The sequence below is a fragment of the Oncorhynchus keta genome, unplaced genomic scaffold (assembly GCF_023373465.1).
Source record: "Oncorhynchus keta strain PuntledgeMale-10-30-2019 unplaced genomic scaffold, Oket_V2 Un_contig_10034_pilon_pilon, whole genome shotgun sequence".
Lineage (NCBI taxonomy): Eukaryota > Metazoa > Chordata > Actinopteri > Salmoniformes > Salmonidae > Oncorhynchus > Oncorhynchus keta.
In genome coordinates, this window is record NW_026276995.1 from 49,394 (window position 1) to 61,744 (window position 12,351).

The window sequence follows — 12,351 nt, forward strand, 5'->3', positions numbered from 1 at the left end:
CAATACGAACATGGTAAGTTTTTCCAACAGGTTCAGCTGAAATGACGCCACTGCAACAATAGAACGTTGTAGAGAACACATCAGGGCAGCACATCAGGATGATAGATGTAATCTTCTCCATTAGGATGATAATGTAATCCACTCCATTAGGATCCTTCTGGTCCTTCTGTAGCTCAGTTGGTAGAGCATGGCGCTTGTAACGCCAGGGTAGTGGGTTCGATTCCGGGACCACCCATACGTAGAATGTATGCACACATGACTGTAAGTCGCTTTGGATAAAAGCGTCTGCTAAATGGCATATATTATTATTATTATTATAATCCACTCCATTAGGATGATAATGTAATCCACTCCATTAGGATGATTGATGTAACATACTTCTCCATTAGGATGATAGATGTAATCTTCTCCATCAGGATGATAGATGTAATCTACTCCATTAGGATGATAATGTAATCCACTCCATTAGGATGATTGATGTAACATACTTCTCCATTAGGATGATAGATGTAATCTACTCCATTAGGATGATAATGTAATCCACTCCATTAGGATGATTGATGTAACATACTTCTCCATTAGGATGATAGATGTAATCTACTCCATTAGGATGATAATGTAATCCACTCCGTTAGGATGATTGATGTAACATACTTCTCCATTAGGATGATAGATGTAATCTACTCCATTAGGATGATAATGTAATCCACTCCATTAGGATGATTGGTGTAACATACTTCTCCATTAGGATGATAGATGTAATCTTCTCCATCAGGATGATAGATGTAATCTACTCCATTAGGATGATAATGTAATCCACTCCATTAGGATGATAGATGTAATCTACTCCATTAGGATGATAATGTAATCCACTCCATTAGGATGATTGATGTAATCTACTCCATTAGGATGATAGATGTAATCTACTCCATTAGGATGATAATGTAATCCACTCCATTAGGATGATTGGTGTAACATACTTCTCCATTAGGATGATAGATGTAATCTTCTCCATCAGGATGATAGATGTAATCTACTCCATTAGGATGATAATGTAATCCACTCCATTAGGATGATAGATGTAATCTACTCCATTAGGATGATAATGTAATCCACTCCATTAGGATGATTGGTGTAACATACTTCTCCATTAGGATGATAGATGTAATCTACTCCATTAGGATGATAATGTAATCTACTCCATTAGGATGATTGATGTAATCTACTCCATTAGGATGATTGATGGAACATATTACTCCATTAGGATGATACATGTAATCTACTCCATTAGGATGATAGATGTAATCTACTCCTCCATTAGGATGATAGATGTAATCTACTCCTCCATTATGATGATAGATGTAATCTACAGGATGATATGTAATCTACTCCATTAGGATGACAGATGTAATCTACTACTCCATTAGGATGACAGATGTAATATACTACTCCATTAGGATGACAGATGTAATCTACACCTCCATTAGGATGATAATTATTATTTAGTGTAATGATGTTTAATTTGAGCATCATTATTTCTATATAGCTACACTTTCTCCTTCTGAACTTCTAACGCGAGTGGGTGTGTGGCTTCATTACAGTGATCGCAAGGTCAGCTGCTCACTGATCTGACATCTCCAGATTTCCACCTCCGACAACTCCAAAACATCAGCTTTGAGTATGTCAGCTATCATGGTAAACTTTTCTCATTGAATATAGACTATGGTTCCTGTGTGTCATCCTATCTATGATAATAATCATTACAATCTATATGGTTTCACTCTGTACTGGCTAGTAGTCCAGACACTTTAGTTCCCAGAAAACCTTTCACTTTATGTTTCTGTATGCTAGATCAACAGCAGCTATAGATTGTTGATAAGAAATGTCAGAACTAACATTTACATGACCATCAGACTAACGCTGGGGTGAATGATGCGGGGTGATGTGGGGTCCAATGGTGGGGTGCAAACCAACGGTTAAAGAACATGACATTATTAAATCATCGCTAGGAGCATCAGCTGGACGCATCCTCTTTTGTAAAGTGGGTGGGGCAAAAATGGACAGGAGAGACGCCCGAGCCGAAAGGTGTACCTCCTTTCCCACCCGAGCTCTAACTGATGGTGACTGCCCGTTTAGACCTGGTGCTAACATTTGTCCTTAACTTGTCCACATTCTGATTGTACCCACATTTTTAGACCAGTGTAGACGATTAAAAGATGCATTGTTATCTGATCTAAGTGCAAACAGACAAGATCGGGACAAAGTCAGGACAAAATATACATGTTAGAACCAGGTATAAACAGGGCTTCTGTCAGGGTTTGGGTCATTAACATTTTAAGTCATGAGTTGAAAAATCCCCATAGAAATCAATGGGAAGATGTCCCTGGATTGAAAACTGAATTGACTCCAAGCAAATCCTGTCAGTCTGTCTCAGCCTTCTTTTATAACTATAAACACCAATAAAGACTAGAAAATAAATATTTAAAAATAAATACATTAGTTATATCAGAAGCTTCCGAGCTACAAGGTGTGGGGGGTGATCACAACGAGGGGCAGAGGGTCAAACAGGTGTAGCGTTTTGGGGTGTACTGACTGATCTTGTACCTGCTTGTTGTATCGTGCATCTTAGTAATTAACCCCACAGCTACTAATAAACTGGGACGATGCATAACCAAGACACAACTACATTGTCTTAATGTGTGTAAAAGTAAAGAAAAGCAAGTCAATCCCATTGAGGGTAAATAACATTTGTATAAAATCATTTTTATTGTTGAACTTGACAAATGAAAACAATGTCACCTTAAATTAATATAACAATGACTGAATGAACCGGTGTGTGATTCTCTACTGTTATTGTTTCACTAACAGAACAGTCCAACAGAAACAGACTGGAGTAGAACACACTAAACAAACACACAGAATGACTTCCCACAACCCCCCTCTATCTCTGGCTAACACTGGCGCTCGTGTTAGCAGAGGTGACAACTGCCGGGGCGGCAGGAGGGGCGGTGGCTTCTCTGTACTGCTGAGTCCAGCTCTGAGGATCCTGTTCATGGAGCTAACAGACGGGAGAGAGGACCACCTCAGTTACACAGCTACAGTACCTAGTGAAAGTCCACACATCTTTGCAAGGTTTACATTCTGTTGCCTTAATGTCGAATTTAATCTAAAAATGGATTAAACTAAAAAATAAATCCCCACTGATCTACACAATCTACTCCACATTTTCAAAGTGAAAGAAATTAATTTCTGAAAATTTGTAAAATTAGAAAAGTACATTTCCTGAAGAAAATGTGGTGTGGTAGCGAGCAGTTTAATAGTGGCAGTGACTGGTGAGGGTAGTGGTAGTGACTGGTTATAGTTGTGGTAGTGACTGGTTATAGTTATAGTAGTGGTAGTGACTGGTTATAGTTTCAACTGTTCTGCCTTACTATTATTTGACCATGCTGGTCATTTATGAACATTTGAACATCTTGGCCATGTTCTGTTATAATCTCCACCCGGCACAGCCAGAAGAGGACTGGCCACCCCACATATGCTCTCTCTAATTCTCTCTTTCTCTCTCTCTCTCGGAGGACCTGAGCCCAAGGACCGTGCCCCAGGACGACCTGACATGATGACTCCTTGCTGTCCCCAGTCCACCTGACTGTGCTGCTGCTCCAGTTTCAACTGTTCTGCCTTGTTATTATTCGACCATGCTGGTCATTTATGAACATTTGAACATCTTGTGTTCTACAGTAGTAGTAGTGGTAGTGTCTACAGTAGTAGTGGTAGTGACTGGTTATAGTAGTGGTAGTGTCTACAGTAGTAGTAGTGGTAGTGTCTACAGTAGTAGTGGTAGTGTCTACAGTAGTAGTGGTAGTGACTGGTTATAGTAGTGGTAGTGTCTACAGTAGTAGTAGTGGTAGTGACTACAGTAGTAGTAGTGGTAGTGTCTACAGTAGTAGTAGTGGTAGTGTCTACAGTAGTAGTAGTGGTAGTGTCTACAGTAGTAGTAGTGGTAGTGTCTACAGTAGTAGTGGTAGTGTCTACAGTAGTAGTGGTAGTGTCTACAGTAGTAGTGGTAGTGACTGGTTATAGTAGTGGTAGTGTCTACAGTAGTAGTAGTGGTAGTGACTACAGTAGTAGTAGTGGTAGTGTCTACAGTAGTAGTAGTGGTAGTGTCTACAGTAGTAGTAGTGGTAGTGTCTACAGTAGTAGTGGTAGTGTCTACAGTAGTAGTGGTAGTGTCTACAGTAGTAGTGGTAGTGACTGGTTATAGTAGTGGTAGTGACTACAGTAGTAGTAGTGGTAGTGTCTACAGTAGTAGCGGTAGTGTCTACAGTAGTAGTAGTGGTAGTGTCTACAGTAGTAGTGGTAGTGTCTACAGTAGTAGCGGTAGTGTCTACAGTAGTAGTAGTGGTAGTGTCTACAGTAGTAGTGGTAGTGTCTACAGTAGTAGTGGTAGTGTCTACAGTAGTAGTGGTAGTGACTGGTTATAGTAGTGGTAGTGACTGGTTATAGTAGTGGTAGTGACTGGTTATAGTAGTGGTAGTGTCTACAGTAGTAGTGGTAGTGACTGGTTATAGTAGTGGTAGTGTCTACAGTAGTAGTAGTGGTAGTGTCTACAGTAGTAGTGGTAGTGTCTACAGTAGTAGTAGTGGTAGTGTCTACAGTAGTAGTGGTAGTGACTGGTTATAGTAGTGGTAGTGTCTACAGTAGTAGTAGTAGTGTCTACAGTAGTAGTGGTAGTGACTGGTTATAGTAGTGGTAGTGACTGGTTATAGTAGTGGTAGTGACTGGTTATAGTAGTGGTAGTGTCTACAGTAGTAGTGGTAGTGACTGGTTATAGTAGTGGTAGTGACTGGTTATAGTAGTGGTAGTGACTGGTTATAGTAGTGGTAGTGTCTACAGTAGTAGTGGTAGTGACTGGTTATAGTAGTGGTAGTGACTGGTTATAGTAGTGGTAGTGTCTACAGTAGTAGTAGTGGTAGTGTCTACAGTAGTAGTGGTAGTGTCTACAGTAGTAGTAGTGGTAGTGTCTACAGTAGTAGTGGTAGTGTCTACAGTAGTAGTGGTAGTGTCTACAGTAGTAGTGGTAGTGTCTACAGTAGTAGTAGTGGTAGTGTCTACAGTAGTAGTAGTGGTAGTGTCTACAGTAGTAGTAGTGGTAGTGTCTACAGTAGTAGTAGTGGTAGTGTCTACAGTAGTAGTAGTGGTAGTGTCTACAGTAGTAGTGGTAGTGTCTACAGTAGTAGTAGTGGTAGTGTCTACAGTAGTAGTAGTGGTAGTGTCTACAGTAGTAGTAGTGGTAGTGTCTACAGTAGTAGTAGTGGTAGTGTCTACAGTAGTAGTGGTAGTGTCTACAGTAGTAGTGGTAGTGACTGGTTATAGTAGTGGTAGTGTCTACAGTAGTAGTAGTGGTAGTGTCTACAGTAGTAGTGGTAGTGTCTACAGTAGTAGTGGTAGTGTCTACAGTAGTAGTAGTGGTAGTGTCTACAGTAGTAGTAGTAGTGTCTACAGTAGTAGTGGTAGTGTCTACAGTAGTAGTAGTGGTAGTGTCTACAGTAGTAGTAGTGGTAGTGTCTACAGTAGTAGTAGTGGTAGTGTCTACAGTAGTAGAAGTGGTAGTGTCTACAGTAGTAGTGGTAGTGTCTACAGTAGTAGTGGTAGTGACTGGTTATAGTAGTGGTAGTGACTGGTTATAGTAGTGGTAGTGTCTACAGTAGTAGTGGTAGTGTCTACAGTAGTAGTGGTAGTGTCTACAGTAGTAGTAGTGGTAGTGTCTACAGTAGTAGTAGTGGTAGTGTCTACAGTAGTAGTAGTGGTAGTGTCTACAGTAGTAGTAGTGGTAGTGTCTACAGTAGTAGTGGTAGTGTCTACAGTAGTAGTGGTAGTGACTGGTTATAGTAGTGGTAGTGTCTACAGTAGTAGTAGTGGTAGTGTCTACAGTAGTAGTGGTAGTGTCTACAGTAGTAGTGGTAGTGTCTACAGTAGTAGTGGTAGTGTCTACAGTAGTAGTAGTGGTAGTGTCTACAGTAGTAGTAGTGGTAGTGTCTACAGTAGTAGTGGTAGTGTCTACAGTAGTAGTGGTAGTGTCTACAGTAGTAGTGGTAGTGACTGGTTATAGTAGTGGTAGTGACTGGTTATAGTAGTGGTAGTGTCTACAGTAGTAGTAGTGGTAGTGTCTACAGTAGTAGTGGTAGTGTCTACAGTAGTAGTGGTAGTGTCTACAGTAGTAGTAGTGGTAGTGTCTACAGTAGTAGTAGTGGTAGTGTCTACAGTAGTAGTAGTGGTAGTGTCTACAGTAGTAGTGGTAGTGTCTACAGTAGTAGTGGTAGTGACTGGTTATAGTAGTGGTAGTGTCTACAGTAGTAGTAGTGGTAGTGTCTACAGTAGTAGTGGTAGTGTCTACAGTAGTAGTGGTAGTGTCTACAGTAGTAGTGGTAGTGTCTACAGTAGTAGTGGTAGTGTCTACAGTAGTAGTAGTGGTAGTGTCTACAGTAGTAGTAGTGGTAGTGTCTACAGTAGTAGTGGTAGTGTCTACAGTAGTAGTGGTAGTGTCTGCAGTAGTAGTGGTAGTGACTGGTTATAGTAGTGGTAGTGACTGGTTATAGTAGTGGTAGTGTCTACAGTAGTAGTAGTGGTAGTGTCTACAGTAGTAGTGGTAGTGTCTACAGTAGTAGTGGTAGTGTCTACAGTAGTAGTGGTAGTGTCTACAGTAGTAGTGGTAGTGTCTACAGTAGTAGTGGTAGTGACTGGTTATAGTAGTGGTAGTGTCTACAGTAGTAGTGGTAGTGACTGGTTATAGTAGTGGTAGTGTCTACAGTAGTAGTGGTAGTGACTGGTTATAGTAGTGGTAGTGTCTACAGTAGTAGTGGTAGTGTCTACAGTAGTAGTAGTGGTAGTGTCTACAGTAGTAGTGGTAGTGACTGGTTATAGTAGTGGTAGTGTCTACAGTAGTAGTGGTAGTGACTGGTTATAGTAGTGGTAGTGTCTACAGTAGTAGTGGTAGTGTCTACAGTAGTAGTAGTGGTAGTGTCTACAGTAGTAGTGGTAGTGACTGGTTATAGTAGTGGTAGTGACTGGTTATAGTAGTGGTAGTGACTGGTTATAGTAGTGGTAGTGTCTACAGTAGTAGTGGTAGTGACTGGTTATAGTAGTGGTAGTGACTGGTTATAGTAGTGGTAGTGACTGGTTATAGTAGTGGTAGTGTCTACAGTAGTAGTAGTGGTAATGTCTACAGTAGTAGTGGTAGTGTCTACAGTAGTAGTAGTGGTAGTGTATACAGTAGTAGTAGTGGTAGTGTCTACAGTAGTAGTGGTAGTGACTGGTTATAGTAGTGGTAGTGTCTACAGTAGTAGTAGTGGTAGTGTCTACAGTAGTAGTGGTAGTGTCTACAGTAGTAGTAGTGGTAGTGTCTACAGTAGTAGTAGTGGTAGTGTCTACAGTAGTGGTGGTAGTGACTGGTTATAGTAGTGGTAGTGTCTACAGTAGTAGTGGTAGTGTCTACAGTAGTAGTGGTAGTGTCTACAGTAGTAGTGGTAGTGTCTACAGTAGTAGTGGTAGTGTCTACAGTAGTAGTGGTAGTGTCTACAGTAGTAGTGGTAGTGTCTACAGTAGTGGTGGTAGTGTCTACAGTAGTAGTAGTGGTAGTGTCTACAGTAGTAGTAGTGGTAGTGTCTACAGTAGTAGTAGTGGTAGTGTCTACAGTAGTAGTAGTGGTAGTGTCTACAGTAGTAGTAGTGGTAGTGTCTACAGTAGTAGTGGTAGTGTCTACAGTAGTAGTGGTAGTGACTGGTTATAGTAGTGGTAGTGACTGGTTATAGTAGTGGTAGTGTCTACAGTAGTAGTAGTGGTAGTGTCTACAGTAGTAGTGGTAGTGTCTACAGTAGTAGTGGTAGTGTCTACAGTAGTAGTGGTAGTGTCTACAGTAGTAGTAGTGGTAGTGTCTACAGTAGTAGTAGTGGTAGTGTCTACAGTAGTAGTAGTGGTAGTGTCTACAGTAGTAGTAGTGGTAGTGTCTACAGTAGTAGTGGTAGTGTCTACAGTAGTAGTGGTAGTGTCTACAGTAGTAGTGGTAGTGTCTACAGTAGTAGTGGTAGTGTCTACAGTAGTAGTGGTAGTGTCTACAGTAGTAGTGGTAGTGTCTACAGTAGTAGTAGTAGTGTCTACAGTAGTAGTAGTGGTAGTGTCTACAGTAGTAGTGGTAGTGTCTACAGTAGTAGTGGTAGTGTCTACAGTAGTAGTGGTAGTGTCTACAGTAGTAGTGGTAGTGACTGGTTATAGTAGTGGTAGTGTCTACAGTAGTAGTGGTAGTGACTGGTTATAGTAGTGGTAGTGTCTACAGTAGTAGTGGTAGTGTCTACAGTAGTAGTAGTGGTAGTGTCTACAGTAGTAGTGGTAGTGACTGGTTATAGTAGTGGTAGTGTCTACAGTAGTAGTGGTAGTGACTGGTTATAATAGTGGTAGTGTCTACAGTAGTAGTGGTAGTGTCTACAGTAGTAGTAGTGGTAGTGTCTACAGTAGTAGTGGTAGTGACTGGTTATAGTAGTGGTAGTGACTGGTTATAGTAGTGGTAGTGTCTACAGTAGTAGTAGTGGTAGTGTCTACAGTAGTAGTGGTAGTGACTGGTTATAGTAGTGGTAGTGACTGGTTATAGTAGTGGTAGTGACTGGTTATAGTAGTGGTAGTGTCTACAGTAGTAGTAGTGGTAATGTCTACAGTAGTAGTGGTAGTGTCTACAGTAGTAGTAGTGGTAGTGTATACAGTAGTAGTAGTGGTAGTGTCTACAGTAGTAGTGGTAGTGACTGGTTATAGTAGTGGTAGTGTCTACAGTAGTAGTAGTGGTAGTGTCTACAGTAGTAGTGGTAGTGTCTACAGTAGTAGTAGTGGTAGTGTCTACAGTAGTAGTAGTGGTAGTGTCTACAGTAGTGGTGGTAGTGACTGGTTATAGTAGTGGTAGTGTCTACAGTAGTAGTGGTAGTGTCTACAGTAGTAGTGGTAGTGTCTACAGTAGTAGTGGTAGTGTCTACAGTAGTAGTGGTAGTGTCTACAGTAGTAGTGGTAGTGTCTACAGTAGTGGTGGTAGTGTCTACAGTAGTAGTAGTGGTAGTGTCTACAGTAGTAGTAGTGGTAGTGTCTACAGTAGTAGTAGTGGTAGTGTCTACAGTAGTAGTAGTGGTAGTGTCTACAGTAGTAGTAGTGGTAGTGTCTACAGTAGTAGTAGTGGTAGTGTCTACAGTAGTAGTGGTAGTGTCTACAGTAGTAGTGGTAGTGACTGGTTATAGTAGTGGTAGTGACTGGTTATAGTAGTGGTAGTGTCTACAGTAGTAGTAGTGGTAGTGTCTACAGTAGTAGTGGTAGTGTCTACAGTAGTAGTGGTAGTGTCTACAGTAGTAGTGGTAGTGTCTACAGTAGTAGTAGTGGTAGTGTCTACAGTAGTAGTAGTGGTAGTGTCTACAGTAGTAGTAGTGGTAGTGTCTACAGTAGTAGTAGTGGTAGTGTCTACAGTAGTAGTGGTAGTGTCTACAGTAGTAGTGGTAGTGTCTACAGTAGTAGTGGTAGTGTCTACAGTAGTAGTGGTAGTGTCTACAGTAGTAGTGGTAGTGTCTACAGTAGTAGTGGTAGTGTCTACAGTAGTAGTAGTAGTGTCTACAGTAGTAGTAGTGGTAGTGTCTACAGTAGTAGTGGTAGTGTCTACAGTAGTAGTGGTAGTGTCTACAGTAGTAGTGGTAGTGTCTACAGTAGTAGTGGTAGTGACTGGTTATAGTAGTGGTAGTGTCTACAGTAGTAGTGGTAGTGACTGGTTATAGTAGTGGTAGTGTCTACAGTAGTAGTGGTAGTGTCTACAGTAGTAGTAGTGGTAGTGTCTACAGTAGTAGTGGTAGTGACTGGTTATAGTAGTGGTAGTGTCTACAGTAGTAGTGGTAGTGACTGGTTATAATAGTGGTAGTGTCTACAGTAGTAGTGGTAGTGTCTACAGTAGTAGTAGTGGTAGTGTCTACAGTAGTAGTGGTAGTGACTGGTTATAGTAGTGGTAGTGACTGGTTATAGTAGTGGTAGTGTCTACAGTAGTAGTAGTGGTAGTGTCTACAGTAGTAGTGGTAGTGTCTACAGTAGTAGTGGTAGTGTCTACAGTAGTAGTGGTAGTGTCTACAGTAGTAGTGGTAGTGTCTACAGTAGTAGTGGTAGTGTCTACAGTAGTAGTGGTAGTGACTGGTTATAGTAGTGGTAGTGTCTACAGTAGTAGTGGTAGTGACTGGTTATAGTAGTGGTAGTGTCTACAGTAGTAGTGGTAGTGACTGGTTATAGTAGTGGTAGTGTCTACAGTAGTAGTGGTAGTGTCTACAGTAGTAGTAGTGGTAGTGTCTACAGTAGTAGTGGTAGTGTCTACAGTAGTAGTGGTAGTGTCTACAGTAGTAGTGGTAGTGACTGGTTATAGTAGTGGTAGTGTCTACAGTAGTAGTGGTAGTGACTGGTTATAGTAGTGGTAGTGTCTACAGTAGTAGTGGTAGTGTCTACAGTAGTAGTAGTGGTAGTGTCTACAGTAGTAGTGGTAGTGACTGGTTATAGTAGTGGTAGTGTCTACAGTAGTAGTGGTAGTGACTGGTTATAGTAGTGGTAGTGACTGGTTATAGTAGTGGTAGTGTCTACAGTAGTAGTAGTGGTAGTGTCTACAGTAGTAGTGGTAGTGTCTACAGTAGTAGTAGTGGTAGTGTCTACAGTAGTAGTAGTGGTAGTGTCTACAGTAGTAGTGGTAGTGACTGGTTATAGTAGTGGTAGTGTCTACAGTAGTAGTAGTGGTAGTGTCTACAGTAGTAGTGGTAGTGTCTACAGTAGTAGTAGTGGTAGTGTCTACAGTAGTAGTAGTGGTAGTGTCTACAGTAGTGGTGGTAGTGACTGGTTATAGTAGTGGTAGTGTCTACAGTAGTAGTGGTAGTGTCTACAGTAGTAGTGGTAGTGTCTACAGTAGTAGTGGTAGTGTCTACAGTAGTAGTGGTAGTGTCTACAGTAGTAGTAGTGGTAGTGTCTACAGTAGTAGTAGTGGTAGTGTCTACAGTAGTGGTAGTGGTAGTGTCTACAGTAGTAGTGGTAGTGTCTACAGTAGTGGTGGTAGTGTCTACAGTAGTAGTAGTGGTAGTGTCTACAGTAGTAGTAGTGGTAGTGTCTACAGTAGTGGTGGTAGTGACTGGTTAGTGATAGTTGCATGGTTGTGGAGAGTTGGTTCAGTCGTTGCATAGTTGCGTTGTTCAGTAGTTGCGTTGTTCAGTAGTTGCATGGTTGTGGAGAGTTGGTTCAGTAGTTGCGTGGTGATCATTAATTGTGCTCAGTAGCTGTGTGGTTGTGGAGAGTTGCGGGTCAGTAGCTGTGTGGTTGTGCTCAGTAGCTGTGTGGTTGTGCTCAGTAGTTGTGTGGTTGTGCTCAGTAGTGATCAATAGCTGCATGGTTGTGGAGAGTTGCGGGTCAGTAGCTGTGTGGTTGTGCTTAGTAGCTGTGTGGTTGTGCTCAGTAGCTGTGTGGTTGTGCTCAGTAGCTGTGTGGTTGTGCTCAGCAGCTGTGTGGTTGTGCTCAGTAGCTGTGTGGTTGTGCTCAGTAGTTGTGTGGTTGTGCTCAGTAGTGATCAGTAGCTGCATGGTTGTGGAGAGTTGCGGGTCAGTAGCTGTGTGGTTGTGCTCAGTAGCTGTGTGGTTGCGGGTCAGTAGCTGCATGGTTGTGGAGAGTTGCGGGTCAGTAGCTGTGTGGTTGTGCTCAGTAGTTGTGTGGTTGTGCTCAGTAGTTGCATGGTTGCGGGTCAGGAGTTGAACAAAGTGCAATGAGAAGTTATTGGGTGAAGTATGAAGATAGTGATCAAAGACAGTTTGGCTCTATCCAATCAGAGGGGTACAGCCCGCCCTTCTCTTTACAGACAGGCAAACTTGCCAGTTGAGTTATTTAAAAACACAGAGCACGATCCTGAGGAAGACGGCTAGTAGGTAGAGCCCTGAAAGGCCCTGAATTTTAAGCCCGAGCCCTACCCATGTCGCCGATGTTCAGGCCCAACACTATCCTGGCCTGTTTGCCTCTGCCAAATTTAAGGCAAAGCCCAGCCGAAACCAGAAATAACTTCCTCCGTTAGTAAACACATCAGCCGCTCCGTCACGCGAACTCTCCCTGGGCAGCTCGCTCCACATGGCGGCTCTCAGTGTGCGCGTTTCCACAGCAACTGTTCTGCTTGAGCTGCTCAATGACGAGACAGCGTCTACAAAGTGTTCACAGCGCTTGACTTTTCCACATGTTGTTGTGTTACAGCCTGAATTTAAAATGGGTTAGGGGTTAGGGGTTAGGGGTTAGGGGTTAGGGGTTAGCTAACCCTAACCCTTTGTCCACGTT

General features: G+C 42.0%; 1 protein-coding gene across 1 annotated transcript in view; it reads right to left on the reverse strand.

Annotated features, from left to right (window-relative positions):
- Positions 1–2,742: 2,742 nt before the first annotated feature.
- ndnl2 (necdin-like 2) overlaps positions 2,743–12,351 on the reverse strand; it is a 36,403-nt gene continuing 26,794 nt past the window's right edge. Inside the window, exon 9 of the mRNA XM_052500218.1 lies at positions 2,743–3,058. Coding sequence (XP_052356178.1) covers positions 2,942–3,058 — 117 coding nt within the window. The 3' untranslated portion in view covers positions 2,743–2,941. The remainder of the gene's footprint in view (positions 3,059–12,351) is intronic.